Raw genomic sequence first — 22,758 nt, forward strand, 5'->3', positions numbered from 1 at the left:
CTCTGATGGTAGATCTGGCGACAGGCAGAGAAGCCAGGCTCTGGTCCCTGACTCCCACTTCAGAGGCCAGCACTGCCAGGGCCTGGGTCACTCCCGGGTATGCGGTCCAGCCTGGAACTCTGGAAACACCGTGGTGGCTTCCTGCTGTTGCCACACCTTCCCGGTTGCCCTCTCAGCCCTCTGGGGATCTTTGTAAGTCACGCCCCATGATGCCCACTGGGAGTTGGCTGCTGCCTCCAGCCGGGTCCGTGCCGCTTCACCACCACACCGCGCCTCAGGGCATCACTGCCACCCTCTGTATCCCCCGCCAGGCCGCAAAGAGACCACACACGGAGGGCAGGCTGGAGGCTGCGTCTTTATACAAAGGTTATCAACACCGTGGACCGGCCAGCACACTGCTGGGCGCAGGCCCGTCTCGCCACTTCCCGGGGCAGAAGTCTGGGTCGGGGTGGGGGTGGGGGTCGCTGCTGGGGAGGAACACGGCACAGGCCCGGGGACTCCCGCGGGGCACACGGACACGCGGACACGAACACCCAAGCGCACTATTACAAGGACGGGAGGGAAACAGTCGGCCGCACCTGCCGCCCACGGCCAAGGCCCTCCTGTGCGGGAGCTGCGGGGGCAGCGCCACCACTGAGCCATGCGACCTCGTGTCGTCACAGGGCGCGTCGCTGTCTGCATCTGTGAACTGGGGACGACAAGCTGTACTTCACAGAGCTGTCATGAGGACAAATGAGACTGAAATAGGGACACGGATCAAAAGACTCAACGCAGAGCCTGCACATCGAGGTGTTTGGTAAAGAACTTTCTGTCGAGAAAATCGGAGCTCAGAGGGGACCTTCCTCAGAAGGCTGAGACGGGAGACCACTTCCCTAGAAACTCTGTCTCAGGGGATCAGGACCCTAGAGCACTCCTTGGAGCCGGCGGCCGCTGGAGTGGCCAGGGCCCCGGAATACACCGTGCCGGGGCAGTTGAGGGGGGCAGGGGGCTGCACCCCCAGGGAGGCACCCGCGGAAGCCGGGTAGACACCGGAGGAGTTAGGGGTTGTGCCAAAATGGTTTTGCACGTAGCACAGGCCGGAGGCAGGCTGGTATGGAGGCAGGCTGGGCATGTGCCCAGGAGCGCAGGCTGGCCAGGATGCGAGTTTCTGGCCACTGGCATGCTGCATCTGGGCGACAGGGTGGTTCGGGGGCAGGTGAGGGTGGCCGCTCTGTGTGGGGTAGGAGCCGGGCACAGGGTTCAGCCTGGAAAGGAGAGAGAGATGCCAGTCATGCTGGGGCGCCCAGCACCCCAGGCGTCAGTCCACAGAACAGCATGGCATCGCTGCCCTGCTTTCTATTACAACACACTTTGGACCTTTCCTGGAACCAGCTGTAAAGGTGCCAAGTGGGGAGAAAAGTTAATCTCAACTGCACAGAAAAATGCAGAGTTCCCATCGTGGCTCAGCGGTAATGAACCCAACTAGTATCCATGAGGACACGAGTTTGATCCCTGGCCTCGCTCAGGGGTTTGGGGATCCGCTGTTGCCCTGAGCTGTGGTGTAGGTCACAGATGCGGCTCGGATCTGGCCTTGCTGTGGCTGTGGTGTAGGCCAGAGGCTACAGCTCCGATTCGACCCCTAGCCTGGGAACCTCCATATGCTGCGGGTGTGGGCCTACAGAGAAAAATACATAAATAAATTTAAAAAAGTAAAAACAAAAACAAACACAAAACATGCCCAGAGAGGGCAGGGCCCACTTCCAGGCCTGCACTGAGCCAGCAGGAGGAGGGGTATCGGGCCCACGCCTGAGACCCTCTGAGGTGTAACCTACTCCCAGCAGCTTGCAAACTGATGGAGATGGGGGCCAGATCACAGGAGCTGGTGGGTTCGTGGCCGGCTCAGCAATTGGCCTCAAAGAGGACGGATCCACCTCCTGGATGTGGGGGGCGGGGGAAGGGCTCTAACGGGGCAACACGGGCTTGGGCCCAGGCCTTGTCTGCTGGCAGATTTTCTGCCCGTGACTTCAGGAACAAAGCCTTCCCATTCAAAGTTCCAGCAGGCAGGAACCGACAGTACAAACATGGGGAGCTGTTTGTGCTGAGGGTCAAGACCACCCCCGCCCCCCCAGACACACAAGGCTGGCACCACGGAGGGAGACGCAGCCTAAGAGCTTTAGCCGGTAAGCTTTTCTGCCAAGTTCCAAACACGGAGAATGTCAACGCCACTGCTCCCTGTGTTGGGTAACTGGACTAAACCTGTGTATATTCCAATCCCAACCTGAGCTTACAAATCAGCTGCTTAAACATAGGATAGGACACTTAGAGACTTCTGGGATTTTCAAGAATATAGAGGTTTGGGCCTATAAGAAGCTTGACAGGAGCCTCTAGGGAGGTAAAGCTGTCCAGACAGGCACGTTCACGGCCCACTTAAACACTGGGTGGCCACGCTGCCCGTGATCACCTGAAACAGCGGGTTCTGTTTCAGGCGCCTCCAGCAGCTCGGGATGACGAGGGATCAAACAATAGGCCACGCCAGGGACACGAAAGGAACCGAGTCACTCTGTCCCCCCCGCCAGATCCGCACATCACCATGAAGCAGGATCCCTGGCACAGAGCGGTGACCGAGACGCAGCGTGGAAGAACTTTCTCACCAGGGGCTGCCTTGGAGAGTGGGCCCCCGGCCACCAGGAGGTGTGACGGGGGTGGGCTGAACATCGGCAGCTGTCCTGGAGAGGATTCTTCACAGGGTGGAAGTTTGCAAAGGCGGACCCTTAAGTCCTCCCTAGATTCTGTGAGAACAGCAATTAAGACTCAAACAGCCGAGTTCCCTCAGTGGAAGCAAATCTGACTGGCATCCATGAGGACGCAGGTTCGATCCCTGGCCTTGCTCAGTGGGTTAAGGATCCGGCATTGCTGTGAGCTGTGGTGTAGGTCGCAGACGCAGCTCAGATCCTGTGTTGCTGTGGCTGTGATGTAGGCTGGCAGCAACAGCTCTGATTAAACCCCTTGCCTGGGAACCTCCATACACCACAGGTGTGGCCCTAAAAAGACAAAAAAAAAAAAAAAAAAAAAAAAAAAAAAAAGTCAAAAAGCTACCACACACCTAATTCTCAATTTAAACAGCCCTCCACCTGTTCAGACTCCAGGAATTACTCGCCGGAAGCCAAATGGGTCAGTGTGCATTTCCGATTCCCCCAGTTCCCCTCCCTGCCTTTCGTAGCAGTCCAAGGGCTGTGGGCCCCCGAAGGCTGGCCTCAGCCACCTCCTGAAATAAACTACAGGGAGCAGCTTCCAATTCAACCCAGGTCCTGCCTGCAGCCAGCACAGGGGGCAGAGGGTGCTCTGTGGCCGGATGGAGGCAGAACAGGGCCACTGACAGAGCACCCCGACTTCACAGCGAGCCCTTCCTTTGGGAGGGACGAGAAGGAAGGGAAACCACAGCTGTGACATCTCAGCACTGACCAAACCCAGGGCCAGCCACCAGGGGCTGGCAGTGGGCCGCGGCGGCCAGCGAGCAAGCAGGATGCGGGGCAGGAGACCCTGCTGCTGTGTTACCTGCAGAGAGACTCTTGTCCCCTTTGGGCTCCCCTGTGAAAGGAGCGGGTGAGACCCAGAGAGCACCAGCGGCCTGCCCAGCGCTTTCCGTGGAGAGGTGACGCCCCGGACTGGAGGACCACAAACCTGGCCTTCTCCTGCCTGGGGGTGAGGACACCCTGCCTCTCAGGTTCCGGGCTGTGCCACCTCCGGATAAGGCCCCGGTCAGCCGGCGGGCTGTGCTTCTCACCAGCCTTACACGCCGGGAGCCCAATCCCACCGGCACACAGATCACCTGGCAGCGCCGAGGGCTGTGGTGACACCCCTAGATGTGGCCACGAGTCACTCGGGGTCATGCCCAAGCGCGTCAAAGGCCTTCCCTGTCCCCCTCCGGCTCCACCCCTCCGAGAGATGCAGCTGGGCAGCATCTCGGATGCTCAGGAGAAATCCGTGCATGGGCTTCCCTGGGCCCCGGCTGCCCACACCGTCCTCCCTGGGCCCCCTGACACTGGACCCGTCACACCCTCTCAGACCCTAGGACGGCGCGGGGAGCGAGGCGCAGGGTTGGGTACCTCACCTCCGGCTGTGGGCCGCCCTTCTCTCGGCCGAAGAGCCTGAGATGTACTTGAACAGCGAAATCCTCCTCATCAGGCTGAAGGGGAACTTCTGGTCGAGCTTCAGGGCCACGTGCTCCGGCAGGTCAAGGGAGTAGCAGTACGTGAGGCCGTCTGAGGTCGGCGGGTTAAGGCAAAGGGGAGGAGGGCTGAGCGCTCCCCGCGGGATCCGGGTTCCCACCTCCCTTCTGCACGGGAACGAGTGCTCATTCCCCCCAAACGCTGCCTGGAGTTTCAGGCTCAGCGGAAACCAAGAGTGGAGCTTTGCTGCCCTGCAGCTCCGAGGAAGCCTGCGCCAGCGACAAGAGAGGGCAGACAGGGGCTAACACTTCACTGTCCCCTAGTCAAGCCATCCTGTCCCCTGAGCCGCTGCGGTCACGGTCGGAAGCCAGCACACACCTGTCTCTGCAGGGGGGTGAGGCAGGAGGCTGTCCTAATCCTAACCCCCTCTGGGGGACCGACACCTGCTGGCACTTTGTCCCAAATAAAAGGCACGGTGCCTCCACGTGACCGAGTGAGCTTCCTGTGGGCCTTGGTGGGTGGCCGCCCTTTCCCCACACTGGCACCACCTCCCAGGGACGTGATGCAACTCTGGTCATCTGATCTGTGTCAGCCTGTCACTGCCCAGACAGCCTCAGAGAATTATCTCACCATCTACCCATCCTCCCAAACAACATTTGCCGAACATCCAGGAGTTCCCTGGTGGCTCAGTGGATTATGGAGCTGGCACTGTCACTTCTGTGGCTCAGATCGCTCACTGCTGTGGCACAGGTTTTGATCCCTGGCCTGGGAACTTCTGCATACCAAGGGTGCAGCCAAAAGATAAATAAATAAATTGACTGACCGTCTAGTATATACCACGTACAAAGGAATAAGAATAAGGGACGGATAGAATAAACAGGGATGAGTGAAAGCTTATCTACAGACGACCATGGGTGGAGGGGGGACCCTCACCTAGTCTAGGTCAAGCCGTGAAGATTCTCTTGAAGGAAGGGATGTGGATGCTGAACCCTAAATCCTGAGTAGCCACAGCTAGAAGGGGCTGCTGGGAGAGAAGGCTGTTCTTTGAGGCAGTGTTCTTAGCTGGAGTGGCTGCTGAAAGTTAATTCTTTGCTGGGTTAGACCGTTCCAGTCACGATGAGCCATCTGGCGTCCCTGGCCACTGGCCACTAAACGGTAGTAGCACCTCGTCACTGTGATAACCAAATACGCCCTTGCGTGTTTCAAAGCTCTTTCAAGGAGGACAGTGTATTTCCAAATACTGACTCCAGGTGGTAACCAGTGCTGTAAGAAGTCGAAAGTTGTCATGGCTGATGACTTCCATTTGATCTCAAGACTTTGTTCTGCTTCTGACTCGGACAAAGTAAGAATAGGAGGCCGGTTCTCCCACATAACTAACTATAAAAAGGGATACGATATTTTACACAATTGTTGTCAGATCCTAGACCACCAATGCTATCCAACTGGGATGCGCAAGGAAAAGGAAACCAGTTAAGGATCCAGCTGGTTTTCCGCTTGCAGGTGCTTTCTCACCCACCGCCTAGGAAAGGGAATTCCAGCAGAGTATAGCTTTTCTTCTTTTTTTGGCTGAGCTGGAGAGACAGAGTTCAGAGAGGGAAAAGAGCCTGGGATTTATAGGTCAGTAATGGAGAGGAGGGAGCTAATCCCAGAAGCGGCTCTGGAAATATGCAAAGGGTTCCCTGAGTCTCTAGCTAACTAAGAACGTGGATGCACACAGGCTGAGCCTCCTCGAGCCAGGCAAAGACCAGCCACCGAGGAAAGCACAACTATCACAGAGCTGTAACATCAACAACTCCTGGAGCTCCACTCCACGGGGACAGTTAGCTCAGATGATCGTTTTTTGTTGGTTTTTTATCTTTTGAAGGCTGCACCTGTGGCATATGGAGATTCCCAGGCTAGGGGTTGAATCAGAGCTGCAGCCACCAGCCTACGCCACAGCCCCAGCCACGCCAGATCTGAGCCATGTCTTCGACCTACACCACAGCTCACAGCAACACCAGATTCTTAACCCACTGAGTGAGGCCAGGGATCAAACCTGCATCGTCATAGATGCTGGTCCGACTCGTTTCCACTGAGCCACACCAGGAACTCCGAGCAAAACGCTTTAAATATAAAGACACAAATGTTAAAAATTTAAGGATGGAAAAATATATACCTTGTAAATCCTAATTTAAGAAAGCAGAAAGCTGTCGTAACTAAATTCCTATCAGACAATGAAGAATTTAGGGCAGAGAATAGCATCAGACATTTCAAGAGTCAGTTTTATAAAGATAAAGGATAAATTTGTTAAGACGATGGAACAGTCCCAAATGCATATGTAGTAGCAGAGCTTTGAAATACTTGAAGCCGAAACTTGAAAAAAAAACAGATCTACAGTATTAGTTGGAGATTTCAACAGTCCTCTCTCAGTAATTGATAGAACAACATAAGGATACAGAAGCCCTGAACGACACAACACACTGACCTAAGAGACATACACTGAACACTATACCCACCAACCACAGAACACACGTTTCTTTCAAGGACACGTAAAATACCCACCAGGGTGTAACAACTGCTGGGTCAGAAAAAGGCAAAAGGAACGTCATCTTACAAAGAATTTTCTCTGACCACATGAAATGACTCAGTAACAAAAAGAAACCTGGGACATGGCCAAATATTTAGAAATTAAGCAACTCCTTGTAAATAACCCTGAGATCACAGAAGAGATTCCCAAGGCAAATTAGAAAATACTTTTAACTGAATGTTAATAAAAACATACCTCAAAAACTTGTGGGATGCAGCTAAAGAACTGCTTATAGGGGAGTTTATAGCTTTAAATTTTCATATGAGAAAAAAAAAAAAGGTTTAAAATTGATGAGATAAGGAGCTCCCCTCGTGGCGCAGTTCCGACTAGGAACCATGAGGTTGAGGGTTCGATCCCTGGCCTCGCTCCATGGGTGAAGGATCCGGCGTTGCCGGGAGCTGTGCTGTAAGTTGCAGACGTGGCTCAGATCCTGCGTGGCTGTGGCTGTGGTGTAGGCTGGCGGCTGCAGCTCTGATTCGACCCCTCGCCTGGGAACTTCCATGTGCCATGGGTGTGGCCCTAGAAGAAGACAAAATAACTAACTAAAAATTAAAAAATTGATGAAATCAAACTAAAATTTAAAAGTAGGATAAATCAGAGCTACGTTATCAATGTGGATTTACACACTGCCCTCACGAAGAGCTTACGGAATCACAAGCTGGAAGACAGTTTAAGAATACATCTTGTCCAGCTCTCAGCACTACCAATTCTGATGGTTAAAAAGGGAATCCCCTTTGTGTTTCAGAATTTTCCCCTGAACTGCCAGAATATTTCTATAAGGAATACAAGGTTTACCCTGAGTTTTTAACCGCCACCTGGTAAAAGCCTATCTTTAAAAAATTTTTTTCTTGTTTTTCTGAGAAAAGACTGAGCCAAACACACACAAACAAGCCTGTTTCCTAGTCCTTTTAGGACACACCTCCAGCTCACGGGTATTTCAGATCCCTCCACTAAAAACTCTTATTGTAATTAGTCAGGTGTAGGTTTATACCTCGGTTTGCAAGGAGAAAATAAATCAGAATATCCCACTAACGGGCAGTGCTGAGCTAGCAAGGGTGCGAGACAGCTACGGGGTGATCCTTCCCGGACGAGGCAGTTCGGGCCTGGAGAAGGGACTGGCCTGCCTGGGGCCACACGGTTTCCAAAGCTGAAGCCAGAAGACAGACCACCTCCACCTGAGCCCCCAGCTCTCCCCACCTGAGCCCCCAGAACCTCCAACCTGGTTCACCCCGAGGCACAGCACGGGTCTCCAGGGCCCTTCCAGGAAGGATACACGCCAGCCCAATTCCAAGTCCACAGACGTTGCTGAGGAAAGAGGTCTGGGGAATGAGCCAGGAGGCACAGAGCAGGAGCCACGGCACCAGCATCGAGGGCACCACCATGCCAAACACCAGGGCCCGCCTCATCCGAGCGCGGACGGAGTTGACGCCCAGCATGGCAAAAGCCACCGGGGTGAAGCCTCTGGCGTCCTCCACCTCCCCCAGCTTCGACAGCTTCGACACAGCTTCAAAGGACAGGAAGATGATGGCAGAGCAGAGGGCGAAGATCACGGTGAAGAAGCAGTGGCGGACCGTGCCCACGGTTCTCTCAAAATTGCCAGCAAAGCGCCAGATGATGATAGCGCCGCAGAGCAGGGAGACGGGGTTCTCGTAGACAAAGATGTAGGTCACCAGCCTGTAAACTGCAGAGGGAGCCCAGTTAGAGGCCCGACGGCGGGTTGCTCCAGGAAAGGAAAGCCAGGTTACAACCCACCTAGGAAACGGGGAGGAGCTGGCTCCCACTGCCAGTGAAAATCAGCCCGGAGCCAGTGGGAGAAGCAGTAGGAGGCAACAGTGAAGGACCCGGGACTCAAAGGAGAGGCGTGAATGTCTCATCTTTGCTCTTTCCCAGACCTGGAGCAAGTCTTATCAGTGACTGGCTTCCACGTGGGGAAAAAAACAACACTTTTTAGCATGGGATGGTCTTTGAATTTGTAATGTGCTTTATAATCCTTTTTTTTTTTTTTTTTAAAGGTTTTAATACTGACCTATCTCACCGGGCAGTGTGAGGGTTAATTAATTGTAACAGCTTCAGGTGGATTGAGTGGGTGTCACTTAACACTCTTTGTGCCCGTCTCCTCGGCTGTAATCCTGACCTCTCCTTCCATAGTGGCTGTTCAGAGGAAGAAAAAAGGGACCATGAATGATTTTGCACCTATAGAGAAAACTATCACTAATAATGTAGATACAGAACTCAGAAGTCTTTCTCGAACGTGCTTATCCGATCGTACACGTAGGGCGATGCTTTAGGTGGTGTAAGACAGCGAAGGATCTCACTTTTATTTTTCGACAAGCAGCCCTCCCTTAGGCATTTTTACATCCCTGCAAACCCAAACACTCAATGGAAGGGAGGGGACCAGTGACATTGGACTTGGGAGTCTAAAGGCTTGGAGTGGAATTCTGCTTCTCTATACCATCCAGGCTGGCTGAGCTCAATCAAGTCACAGGCCCCGTGGGCTTCAATTTGCTCCTCGCGAAGTAACAGAATTACCCTTGAGGCCCTCAGGGGGCTCTTCCATGTCTAATACTCACATTGCCCATGACCCCCACACTCAGAGAAGCTGTGAAGTAAAGAAAAGAAAAAGGAGCTCAGTTTAGACTGGCATTTCGCATCTGTCGCTAAAGACAGGTGTGCTCTGTGTGTCTCGGCTGGGGAAGGGTTTCGCCTTGCAGCAGGCAAGCTATGGCCCGTATACCTCAGGCAGGCCATCTCTGTGAGGCTTCATTATCTGAAGAGTACTTCATGACCGGTTGAGTACTTCCAGCACTGAAATTCCAAGTATAAATGTGAAGATTCTAGAAGCAATTCTCTGTAAGTTGGGGATTGATTACAAGCCCCGTGACTCCGGTTCCAAAACATCGCGCAAAAAAAGAGAGAAAAATCTGGGTGCCTGTCTCCATTGTATGACTCAACAGCTCTGCGAATCTTCTTCGCATTAAGCCTCGGTTCCATCCAAGCAGTGATTGGCAATAATAAAGCCTACATGACGTCAGGGGATCACGGTGAGGATTAAATGAGACTAATGCAGGTGAATGTGCTTTGCGAAACAGCAAGAGTCATACACATTTCCCATATTCCTCCTCACAAAAGAATGGGGAATAAACAGAGACTAGGGCCGTCTTTTATGAGCGGATGTTTATCTTTAATTGCTTTGCAAAACTGCTCCCTCCCTCCCCCCAGAGAAAACAAACACCTTTCCCAAAGGTACAAGGTGCCCCCTCCCGCTACAAACTGGGAATCGGAGTCAGGATTAACATAAAAACGAAGAAGCAGAAGAAATTTTAAACCCCGGGAGGCCAGGACTCTTATAAAGGTAGCCACAGATAAAGCTCAAGTGTCCTGACGAAGGCGAAAAAAAAATTTTTTTTTTTCGCGGGGGGACTAGGCCTAAAGCAGACGTAGCGGTGAATGTGAAAAGGGGTGGGAGGAGAGGAGAAAAATCCTCCTTGGGGCGAGAGCAGGGGTGAATGGAACCGATTTGCTGCGAACGGATAAGGGGGCCTCGGTCGGTCTGATGACGACGGGAAAGGAACACATCTGGGTAGGGAAGAATTACAGGGATGGTGAAGATGGGTCTACACAGACAAAGACGTGGAATATGGGGCTGGACCTCCAGGTGGGGAGAATGATGATGCGGACGGAAACGGGGCGGCGGGTGCTGGGAGGCCGGTGCCTAGGGCCTGGCGACGTCGGAGGAAAAGGGCTGGCATCGGGGGCCCGGAGCCGCCCTGCTCACCTTGCCAGTTGCGCAGGGCCTCGGACCGCAGCGAGAGGCCCGAGGGCGCCAGGGGCGGCTGCAGCAGGAACAGGCGGGGCCCGGACACCAGCAGCGAGAGCAGCGCGGTGAAGAAGGTGGCGGATGGCACCTCGGGCCACAAGGACCAGCTCCGGTACCCGGGCTCCGAGACCGCCATGGCCGCCAAGGCTCCCGCACCTCTGCGCGGCCGCGGCTGGTCCCAGACTCCTTCCGCCTCCCCGCGGCCGTCTCCCCGGGCAACAGCGGAGGGGGTGGCCGGAAGCCACACCTCCCCGAGGCTCCGCCCCGTGCAGAACCGCGCAGTCCGGTGGCTCAGGCAGCGGGGAGTTCAGCCAGCGCCCTCTGGCGGCAGCCCCCAGCCCCAACGCCCGCGAGCCCGAGTCCGGCGTGAGGGGCTCCTTCGTCTCTGCTGCCTAATGGTTATTGTGCCTTGCGGTTTACAGAGTTTTTCTCTCTCTCCCTCCCTCTCCCTTCTCCCCTCCCACATCTCCATGATACCAATGAGGACACCGAGGGAAGTCGACCACTGGAACCCAGGTTTCCTCTGCTGCTATGGCCTGGAATTGGCTACTGGCAAGGGCAGCGTTGAGCGTCTGGCTTAGAGAAACAGCGGCCAGAGACGAAGGAGGGATTCCATTGAAGGCCCTGACGCGTTAGGGATGTAACATAACAGCAGTAATAATCAAGGTCTAGTTCAGCACTTGAAGCCTGAAAAGCACCTTCAGCAGAGAACAGTTGTTTAGACAACTGGAATACTGTTTCCCTATTACGGATGCTCCGGAAGATGGGCTAACTTGCTCAGGGTCGCAAGTGGAAGCGATAGGATTAGGATGTGACATTTGACTCCCTCTTTGCCGGGCCCCTTTTTTCTTCCGGTTTCACTATTTCCCTCTAATATCCTGCCTACTGCTACGTGGATGTGAATTTGATGACTGAAAATTCAACAAATGCTTCACTGATCCGTTCCCAGCCCTGGTCTGCCCCATCACAGTCGTTCTGGCAGCATCTGTGTTCCCGTGAACCTCGGCGAGAGAACCCGAGATTCTTTTTTGTCTTTTGTGTTTAGTACTAAAATATAACTGTATAATTTTCTGGATATAGATATAAAGCAATGGGACACATTTCAGTGAATGCTACATATATGTGATGCAGCTCGGGATCCAGCAGTGGGCATGAACATTAAGATTTTACTCAATAGGAAGCAAAATGTGAATCAGCAGTGCAGTGGAGCAGCTAAAACCAGCAAGTGTGACCTTGGGCTGCTAGAACCAAAATGTGGGCCTTGGAAAGAGGAAGAGGGCGGGTGCATCGGCCCACTCCAGAAGTCCTGCATCTACTTCCATGTATTTTTCAGATATATTCTGAAAAAGGATGTAGAAAATTAGAGCTTGTCCCACAAGGAGTGACCAGGGGAGTTCCCACTATGGTACAATGGGATTGATGGCGTCTTGGGTGTGCTGGGACACAGGTTTGATCCCCGGCCAGCCGGGCACAGTGAGTTAAGCATCTGGCATTGCGGCAGCTACAGCGTAGGTCACAACTGGGGCTCGGATATGATCCCTGGCCTGGGAACTCACAAAAGGAAAAAAAAATGATCAGGATGGGGGGGCTTCAAATCTTATCTGATGAGAGAAAATTAAAAGGACCAGAGCAATGTCCCTGGAGAAGCTTCAAGGGTCCTGACCACTGCCTATAACCAGGTGAGAGGCTTTCTTGGAAGAAGGGCAGTAGACTTACCCTGTGTTACTCCAGAACCGAGAACTGAGGCTGACTGCTGGAAACGAGAGGATGACACATTTGACTTAAGAAAGAACTTTCCGGAGTTCCCGTTGTGGCACAGTGGAAATGAATCTGACCAGCATCCACGAGGATGAGGGTTCAATCCCTGGCCTTGCTCAGTGGGTTGGGGATCCAGTGTTTCCGTGAGCTTTGGTGTAGGTTGCAGACTTGGCTCAGATCTGGTGTTGCTGTGGCTGTGGCATAGGCTGGCAGCAGCAGTTCCAATTCAACCCCTAGCCTGGGAACTTCCATGTGCCTGGAGTATGGCCCTAAAAAGCAAAGAAAGAAAGAAAGAAAGAACTTTCTGACAATATGGATTGTCCATCCACAGAATGAGCTGCCTTAATTGGTAGTGAGCTCCCTGTGACTAGAAGTGTGCAAGCTATCTGGAGACTTCATGACAATATTGAAGAGATTCAAGCATCAGGTTGGCGGTAGAACTAGATGCCTTTTAAAATCTTTTTGGACTCAGTTCTAAGACTCTATCAACAAACATAAATGCACAAGGAGGGTTGATATGTTTATCACTGATGGGGGGCGGGGATGGCCTTCGGTCTCCTGGCAGCGTGACAGTTGTGGTGGCATCACACATCCTACAGCCCCGGGCTGTGCACCAATGCAGGCAATACCCAAGGGCCTCCTGTCTCTTTGATTCGGCCTCGCTCTCTTCACTTTTTTCTAGTTATGCCCCCAGGTCAGAACACTGGAGTGAGCAGAGCAGAACCTTTAGGTGGCATGAAAATAGGGCACCTCAGGGCCATGAATCACTCTTATTTTTATTTTTTGTCTTTTTGCGTTTTCTTGAGCCACTCCCACGGCCCATGGAGGGTCCCAGGCTGGGGTCCAATCGGAGCTATAGCCACCGGCCGACGCCAGAGCCACAGCAATGCGGGATCCGAGCCCTGTCTGTGACCCACACCACAGCCCACGGCAACGCCGGACCCTTAGCTCACTGAGAGAGGCCAGGGATCGAACCTGCAACCTCATGGTTCCTAGTCAGATTCGTGAACCACTGCGCCACGACAGGAAGTCCCCGTGAATCGCTTTTAGCCCATCCACTTGGCCTTTAGTCCACAAAGAGACCTTCAGGCCTCAAATGTGCTACCCGGAGATGCTTTTGTTTGCGATCCCGCCAAGCACCCTCCTACCTCGAGAGTGTCTGCTCCTCCACCTGCCAGACTTGGAGGCTGGGGGACTGGTGATTACTCAGAGGGGACATACCAGTGTGGACATCTCTAGGTCAAACCCACGAGCAGACGCTGTTGGCTCTATCCTCAACCCACGCTCTACCCAGCGGCCAGGGGTTTTGTTTGTTGCTTTTTAAGGAAAAGCGAAGGTGTGGCTACCCTTATGACAGTTTACAAGAGCCTCGGGCCATCCCACATGCCCTGTCCCCTGATAACCTTCCTCACCTCATCTTCTGCCACCAACACTTCCTGCGGGAGATGGAATAACAGTCCCCAAAGATGTCCATGACCTCATGCCCACTTCCTACGTATATGTCACCTTAGGTAACAAAAGGGACTTTGCAGGTGTGATTGAGAATCTTAACGTGAGTAGATCATTCTGGATTATCTGAGTGGGCCCAATGGAATCGTGAGGGTCCTTTTAAAGAGACAGGAGGGTTAGCGGGAGAGAAGGTGACATGATGACAGAAGCAGAGGGTGCAGCTACGTGGTCTGAACGTGGAGGCGGGGCCAAGAGCCAAGGAATGAGGCAACTTCTAGAAGCTGGACAAGGCGAGGAAAGAGTCTGCCCTAGAACCTCCAGAAGGAACAGAGCTCTGCAAACACCTTAATTTTAGCCCCATGAGACCCACTTCAGATGTCTAACCTCGAGGACTTTAAGAGAATAAATATGTAGCGATTTGTCTCCATTTTTTTTTTACTTGTAGGAAAACACACACAGTATCTACCATCTTAACCCTGTTTGAAGTGTGCAGTTTAGTGCTATTCGGTACATTCATAATATTGTGCAGCAATCACCACCATCCAGCTCCAGAAAGCTCTTTCTGATCTTGCAAGATTCTACTATTAAATGATGGCCCCCCATTCCCCACTCCCCCTAGTCCTTGGCAACCATGACCTTGACAACCTTAGGTACCCTGTATAAGCGGATGCATACAGTATTTGTCCTTTTATGACTGGCTTGTTTCACGTGGCATGAGCAATAAGGTTCCTCTGTGTTGTGGCAGGTGTCAGAATGTCCTTCCTTTTTTCGGCTGCAAAGTATCGCACTGTATGAACAGACCACCCTTTGTCCGTTCGTCTGTTGAAGGGCGCTTGGGTTGGTTCCACCTTTTAGCTAATATGACTACTGCCGCTCTTTGAGGCTTAGCCTTCAATTCTTTGGGCTCTACAGGCAGAAGTAAAACTGCAGGATCATGAGGTCATTCTATTAAAAAAAAAATTTTTTTTAGCAGCCTCTGCCCTCTTTTCCACACGACTGCCCCATTTCACATCCCCGCTAACCATGCACAAGAGTTCCGATTTCTTCGCACCCTTGTCCACGCTTGCTTTTTTCTTTTTCTTTTTTGCACCTAGTGGGTGCAAAGTGGTGATGTATACTGTCTGAAGTCACTAAGTGTGTAGTAGTTTGTTACGGCGACGATAAGAAATGCATTAATTCCCTCGCTAACGAATGACACAGGTCTCCTTTCTGTTGTTCAAACAAGCTAAAGTCTTTCTGACCCCAGGGCCTTTGTACCTACTCTTCCCTCTGGTGCAATGCTCTTCTCCTGGCTCTTAGTACAGGGGCCGCCTTCTTAGCCATCAGGTCTCCAGCTCAGATGCTGCTCCTCGGAAGGGCTTTCCCAGATGATCTCTCCCTGTTACTTGCTCTTTCAGGGGACGTCGCACAGTCTCAAATTGTGTCACCTCTTTGTGGTTTTGCTTATCTGATTGTCACTCTTACTAGACTAGAGCTTCCTGAGGGCAGGGACCTGCTATATCCCCCAGCACCTAGACAGCATAGAACATGGCACACAGTTGTGCTCAGAGATACTTGTAAGTCCCTTCTCTGCACAGCTGGTGTCTCTGCTGTGGGGAAAAGGCCTTGGAGGGTTTGAGGAGGAGCTAAAAAAGCACCAGCTGTCTGAACACAGCTGAGACAGCTCTGGCACTAGTGTCAACCACCCAATTTGGTCGGGTTGGGGTGTTTCTGGATGTAACACCCCACTTCTGGCCCCCTCCTCCCAGGGAACGTTTGCAGAAGGCACAGAATGAGGGCAGGGCTCTCTGGAGGGCAAGGGGTAGGGTGGGGACTGGACCTCCCGCCAAGGGCATTCCAGGAAAGCAGGATATCACATCTCTCTTGGGTGGGGCCGACTGCGCAGCACAGCTTCTTCCAGGCCCGTGTGTCCCTCTCTTTCCTCCTCACTCCCTGGAGGATGGCAGCCGTGCAGAACGACGTTGCTCAACCTGTTCCCCACTGCAGCTTCAACAAGCTGCTCCGGAGCCTCCAAGACGCGTCTTTACTGCCCCCTGGTGGACAGCTCTGGGAAGGGTTCCTCTAGTCTGTTGGAGAAGAGGCGGCTCCCAAAGCAGAATACTGCCCTCTGCTGGCTGTCCTCGGAAGTGGCTCACCTCTAGACGGATGGTTTTGATTTGGGGGAAGCTGAGTGGGTCCAAACTCCTGGAAGGCAACCCTCAAGACATCCTAACGTCGGCCTTCCATGGCATTGGTGTGCCGTGCCATCTACTCCCCAGCTCTCTTTCCCCACACTCACAGCGTGAGGCGCACAGCGGCGAGCCCACTGCCTAAATACACATCCCCCCTCCAACCCCCAGGAAAGGAATGTTGGCCCTCCCCACCCCCTTGGGCTGGCATCCTGGTTTCCACAGTGATCCTCTTGGATCTTCCCCAAAACTTGGCTTCGATGAGGCCTGGGAAGTGGGGTAGGCAGCGAACACTGGAAGCCCTTGCAGGCTGAGGTGAGGAACAGTGGATGCTATTTCAAGACAGTGGGAGTTGAGATGTGTTAAGTCTGGGAGTGTCATGATACAGTCATGGTTTATGAAAGCGAGCACACCCAAACATTGCTCAGAGGACTGAAAACTGGTACAATTTCTGTAGAAGGAATTTGGCAATATCTTTCAAAATGACTAATGGATGTATCTTTGCCAACCATCCACTTCTAGGATTTTCACCTACGGACATATTTGCATCCGTGGAAAATGTCTTATGTTAAAAGCTATCTCTTGGAGTTGGTAACCCGCTGAGCCACAGTGGGAACTTCAAGACAGATCTTTTAACATAAGACATTTCCCACTGATGCAGGTGTGTATTTGTTAATCATTTATTGTTGTGAGCCACACGGGAAGTCCAATTGTTAATCATTTATTAATCATATTTGCAATGATAGACATCTGGTGTTGCTGTGACTGTGGCGGAGGCCAGTAGCTGCAGCTCTGATTTGACCCCTAGCCTAGGAACTTCCATAGGCTGTGAGTGCGGCCCTAAAAAAGACAAATATATACACACACAGCAGCAAGTCAACATGAAGAAGAGACTGTTCTGATTCTGTGATCCTTCTGATTTACTACAGCCGTGGGAAATGTGAGCACCAGGGTTCTAAAACAATATTGTGGGCCAGGTGGTATTTGGAGGAGGGCATTTTCTTCTGGCTTAAGTGTTTTTTACCTTTAGAAAGAAGATTATGAATTGGGTTAACATGTGGAGACAGAAAAAAGACAGATCTTATTTTATAGACTATAGCACTGAATGATCAGAAGGTACATCATTGATGGTTTATCAGTAGGTTGTAACATTTTGAAAGTCATGATGCTATCACAAAAATCTTGAGAACTTAATACAAGCAATAAATCTCCCCCAGAAATTTCCCATAAACACACACACACACATGCACACACGTGTGTGCACACACACACACTCACACACACAGAGTAACAGATCTAATGTCAAATATTCAAGAGCCATTGAAGTCTACTCTTGGAAAGTAGGTCAGGGAGCCTTAGGTCAAATACTATTTAAGAGCCAACTGATTTTTGACCAAGGTGCCAATGCCATTCACCAGAGAAAGAAGGGTCTGTTCAACAAAGGATGCTGGGAAAGCTCAATGCCACATGCACACGAATGAAGCTGTATCCTTATACACAAAACCATATGCAAAAGTTAACTCAAAATAGACTAAAACCCTAAAACTATAAAAGTCTTAGAGGAAAACGTGGGGAAAAGCTTTCTGACACTGGATTTGGCAGTTAGCTTTGGATCTGGCACCAAAAGGACAGGCAATAAAAGAAAAAACTATAGACACTTTGAACCTCAGCAAAATTAAAAGTTTGTGCATCAAAGGACACGCCCAAGAGAGTGAGAAGAAAACCCACAGAAGGGGAGAAAACTCTTTGAAGGAAATGTAGGTGTAAATCCTTGCGACCATCACTTAGGCGATAATTTCTTAGTTTTCATACCCAAAGCACAAGCCACCAAAGAAAATTTGGGTAACTTAGACTTCATCAAAACTAAGAACCTTTACTTGTCAAAGGACACCATCAAGAAAAGGAAATGACAACCCATAGAAAGGGAAGATATGCTTAGAAATCCCATATATGATAAGGGTCTAGTATCCAGAATATAGAGATAACTCAACAATAAAAAGATGACCCAATTAAAAATTGGGCAAAGGATTTGAACGGACATTTCTCCAAAGATGGTATACATATGGACACTAAGAAAATGCTCAACATCATTAATCGTTTGGGAAACGCAAATCACAACCATAATGAGATCTGACTTTATACTCCCACAATTTTAAGAAAAAGAAGTCACGGTGTTCGGAAGGAGGGGGAGAAGCCAGCACCCTCATACGTTATGGGGGAGAATGTAGAATACTGAAGCCACTGCAGAAAACAGTGGAAATCTTGGGAGTTCCCGTCGTGGCGAATCTGACTAGGAACCATGAGGTTGAGGGTTCGATCCCTGGCCTTGCTCCGTGGGTTAAGGATCCGGCGTTGCCATGAGCTGTGGTGTGGGTTGCAGACGCGGCTTGGATCCTGCGTTGCTGTGGCTCTGGTGTAGGCCGGTGGCTACAGCTCCAATGAGACCCCTGGCCTGGGAACCTCCATATGCCGCTGGAGCGGCCCTAGAAAAGGCAAAAAGACAAGGAAAGAAAGAAAGAAAGAAAGAAAGAAAGAAAGAAAGAAAGAAAGAAAGAAAGAAAGAAAGAAAGAAAGAGAAAGAAAGAAAGAAAGAAAGAAAGAAAGAAAGAAAGAAAGAAAGAAAGAAAGAAAGAAAACAGTGAAAATCTTTAAAAAAGCCACACATAGAATTACCATATGACTCCGCAGTTCTAACCCTATGTACAGACCCCAGATAATGGAACGCTGGTGTTCAGACAAGAACTTGAACCACAATGTGCGTAGCAGCATTAGTCATAACAGCCAAAAAGTGGAAAGAGCCCAAATGCCCATCAACCGATGAGCCGAGAAACAAAACGTGGTGTCGTATTTCGTGAACACGGAGTGGACTCTTCAGCCATGAAGAAGAACAAAGGACTGAAACATGATATGACATGGATGAACCTTGAAAACATTGTGCTCGGTGGTGGCGCAGCGGAAACGAATCCAGCGAATATCCACGAGGACTCGGTGATTCCTGGCCTCCCTCCGGGCGTTGAGGATCCAGCGTGGCTGTGAGCGGTGGTGTAGGTCTGGCAGCTGTGGCTCCAATGCGACCCCTAGCCTGGGAACGTCCATATGCTGCGGGTGTGGCCCTAAAAAAATAGAAAAAAAAAAAAAAAGAGAGAGAGAGAGAGAAAATATTATGCTCAGTGAAAGAAACACGTCCAAAAGGAGGCCGCAGTGTGTGATTTTATGCGATGCTCAGAGCAGGCAAGTCGAGGGGCAGAAAACCCCTTAGAGGGTGCCGTGGGGAGGGGCTGGGGGGAAGAGGTGGGGAATGGGGAGTGAGGGGCTAACAAGTATGGTGTGTCTTTTTGCAGGGGAGAAAGATGTTCCTGCCGTGACCCAGTGGGTTAAGAATCCACCTACAGAGGCTGGGGTCACTGCAGGGTCAAGGGTTCAATCTGTGGTGTGGGTTGCGGCTGTGGCTCAGATTCAATCCCTGGCCTGGGAAGTTCCATCTGCCTCAGGTGGGGCCATAAAACGTTTTTTAAAAGTTCTCGATTTAATGATGATGGTGGCACAGCTATGAATATACGAGAAAATACTGAACTGTATCCTTGAAAATGGTGAACGTTATGGTATGTGCATGATCTCCCAGTGAAAAAAAGGAACTCGAATTTAAAAATCAGCTAAGAGCCTGATAGGACTGTATTCCAAAAGGAATGACTTTTCCTGTAAGTTTTAACATAAAATTGACATACGAAGAAAGGTCAAGTTTCTCGCGCGTAGACCCTGTGTCTGCATCAAATCACTAACTCCCAGAGGGTGGAGATGTTGCTTTACACTTAGTGGTTGTGTATTAAAGCAAATGAGAATTAAATCCAAGTTATTTTCTCTGGCCAAGCATCAGCACCTTCAGGGCAATTACCCTTTCATTGCCTCAGCCCAGTGCTGACAAAGTGTTCCCATTTCTCAGTGATTGACAACCCTTCAAGTACAGTGAACACACATGGACTTGAAAGTCACTTTGTGAGGTGTTGCCAATCACCAGCCTGTGTCAACATGCCCTATCGCTTCCAGAGAAACAACCCTCCACCCACAGCTTTCTTCTACACTATCTGGCCCAACTTCCTTTATCTTCTCCCTCGAGTTTCTACATGTGCTGCATGCACACACAGCCCTGCAGTGGCTTGTGACATGAGCAAGAAATAATCTTCCATTGGAAAAGGGAACCCTCCTGCACTGCTGGTGGGAGTGTAAATTGGTGCAACCACCGTGGGAAACAGTATGGAGGTACCTCAGAAAACTAAATATGGAACTAACATATGATCCAGCAATCCCACTCCTGGGCATATATCCAGACAAAACTTTCTCTCTCTCTTTTTTTTTTTTTTTTTGTCTTTTTAGGGCTAGCCCTGCAGCGTATGGAGGTTCCCAGGCTAGGGGGCAAATCAGAGCTATGGCTGCTGGCCTACACCACAGCCACAGCAATGCAGGATTCAAGACTCATATGCGACCGACACCACAGCTACCACAGCTCACAGCAATGCCAGATCCTTAACCTGCTGAGCGAGGCCAGGGATCGAACCTACATCCTCATGGATGCTAGTCAGATTCATTTCCACTGAGCCATGATGGGAACTCCAGACAAAACTTGCATTGAGAAAGACACGTCCACCCCTATGTTCATTGCAGCACTAGTCACAGTAGCCAAGACATGGAAATAACCTAAATGCCTATCAGCAGATGAATGGCTTAAGAAGATATGGTGTATATACACAATGGAATACTACACAGCCATAAAAAAGAACAAAGTAATGCCATTTGCAGTAACATGGATGGACCTAGAAAGTCTCCTACCAAGTGAGGTAAGTCGGAAAGAGAAAGACAAATACCATATGATATCACTTATATCTGGAAGCTAATGTGTGGCACAAAGGAACCTACCTACAGACTCTTGGACTTGGAGAACAGACTTGTGGTTTCCACGGGGGAGGGGATGGGCTAGGGGGTTGGGCTTAGTAGACGCCAACAATTGCATTTGGAGTGGATAGGCAATGAGATCCTGCTGTAGAGCACAGGGAATTATGTCCAATCACTTGTGATGGAACATGATGGAGGATAATGTGAGAAAAAGAATGTGTATGTGTGTGTGTGTGTGACTGTGTCGCTTTGCTGTACAGCAGAAATTGACAGAACATTGTAAATCAACAATAATGAAATGTTTTGAAAAATAACAAAAAACGTCAGAGAATAGAAGGATCAGATGGACCTCGTTCCTTGGTGAAAGAAATCACAAAGAAAATGTTCTCATATTACAATTTTCCCACTTAACAGAAAGAAAGAAAGAAAGAAAGGCCCTTCCATTGGGTCCAGTCACTGAGCTTTGCAGGTCCATCTTTCTTAACAAGGCCATGGAGTAAAAGGAGAGCAGACACCCTCAAAATGGGGTCCTCGAGGGGACCCTATAAGGGGACTAGTTGTAAGGGTGTGGGGGAGACAGGAGGATGTGGGGCTGAGCCACTCAGAGTCCGTGTGTAAGATCACATTATACCTCTGGGGGGCCGGGGGTGGGGTTGGGGCAGGAGGAAGGTCCCTGGACCTGATGAGAGCAGCTGTACCTTAGAGGCACGAGCCAACGGCCTGATGCCAGAGGGCCAGGGAGTCTCCTGATGCGGTGCACCAAGGTCAGCCTGTTTCCTGGAAAAGGATGGAGATGGATGCAGGCGGGGTCTGGAGGATGGAAAAACCTCTGCCTGCTCTTACAGCCACTGCTGCTATGAAGCCAAAATGACCTCGTCCTTACAGGGTTTATTCCCTAGAGTCTGTGCCCTAGAAGAGATGGGTGAGAGCATCCGGACCGGTGCCTCAGCATTTGAATCAGAATACCTGAATTTAAGGGGGTCCTAAGACTTAGTTTCCAAATCTGTGAAGAGCAGCAAGCAAGTTAACACCAGCTGAAAGCTTTATAAAGCGCCATACAAGCATCACAACTTACTGTGAGATCGCCTCTCCCCTGGGTGTCCCTCTCTGGAATCACCAGCCCACCTAAACCACATTCCCGTGGGCTTACATCATGCTGCCCCCCCCCCGCCCCCGTGCACTAAATTCCCACTGTGCCATCCTGATTCCAGCCTCTGTTATCCCCGGAGCTGCCCTTCTGCAGGGGACCCAGGAAGGACACAGATGTTGGAGCCAAATAGCTACAGGGTTGAATCTTGGTTTTGCCACTCATGGGCTGGGGCCCTGGCTTAACCCTCTTAGCTTTAACATTCTCAGCTGTAAAATGGGTACAATGAAGCCTCCCTGAAAACCTCAGAAGTACTCTGTGTAAGACACCTGACAAAGCAATGGCCAATAAATTGTAGCAATAATCATCCACCCTCTACTGGTACCAGCTCAAAACCCACCTGCAACCCCCACCACCAGAAGTGAAATACACACTCTTTTTTTGGGTCACACCCTTGGCGTGGGGAAGTTCCTGGGCCAGAGATAAATCGAACCAGTGCCACAGCAGCAATCCTAGCCGCTGCAGTGACAACACGGGATCCCGAACATGCTGCGCCACACCACAAGGGACCTCCGACATATAAACTCCTTTCTGTTGGGGAGCGGGAACATAAAGGAGAAATCTGAGAGAGAGAAAAACAGACAGAGAGACAGACAGTCGGAGGCTGTTACACAGGAGATGGCAAAGGCACCCATGGGCTGGAAGAAGAAAAGGATTTAAGAGAGTAGGCTGGGGGTGGGGGCGGGGAACGATACAGGTCGGTTTGCATTCTTTTGGAAAGAAGAAGGAGGAAAGCCAAGAACCTGGAGGGAGTGGGAGGAGGTGGGGGAAACCCAGGGGAATGGCCCTCGGGTCATCCCGGCAGCGTGCTCCGCCCC

The 22,758-nt window shown here is 51.0% G+C and overlaps 1 protein-coding gene across 7 annotated transcripts in view; it reads right to left on the bottom strand.

Moving 5' to 3' along the window:
- Nucleotides 337–22,758, bottom strand: part of RHBDD2 (rhomboid domain containing 2) — a 30,438-nt gene continuing 8,016 nt past the window's right edge. Inside the window, exons 1-6 of one of the 7 annotated variants that reach the window (XM_021086311.1) lie at nt 10,490–10,732; nt 8,741–8,865; nt 8,467–8,628; nt 7,988–8,395; nt 4,091–4,241; nt 337–1,244 (exon numbers count right to left, since the gene is read on the bottom strand). In XM_021086311.1, coding sequence (XP_020941970.1) covers nt 887–1,244; nt 4,091–4,241; nt 7,988–8,150 — 672 coding nt within the window. In that variant the 5' untranslated portion in view covers nt 8,151–8,395; nt 8,467–8,628; nt 8,741–8,865; nt 10,490–10,732 and the 3' untranslated portion in view covers nt 337–886. Of the gene's footprint in view, nt 1,245–4,090; nt 4,242–7,933; nt 8,396–8,466; nt 8,633–8,740; nt 8,866–9,284; nt 10,754–22,758 lie in introns of those variants that run through there. The other 6 variants (XM_021086313.1, XM_021086309.1, XM_021086312.1 and 3 more) reach the window with 6 other exon arrangements.

Source organism: Sus scrofa, chromosome 3, assembly GCF_000003025.6.
Source record: "Sus scrofa isolate TJ Tabasco breed Duroc chromosome 3, Sscrofa11.1, whole genome shotgun sequence".
Classification (NCBI taxonomy): domain Eukaryota; kingdom Metazoa; phylum Chordata; class Mammalia; order Artiodactyla; family Suidae; genus Sus; species Sus scrofa.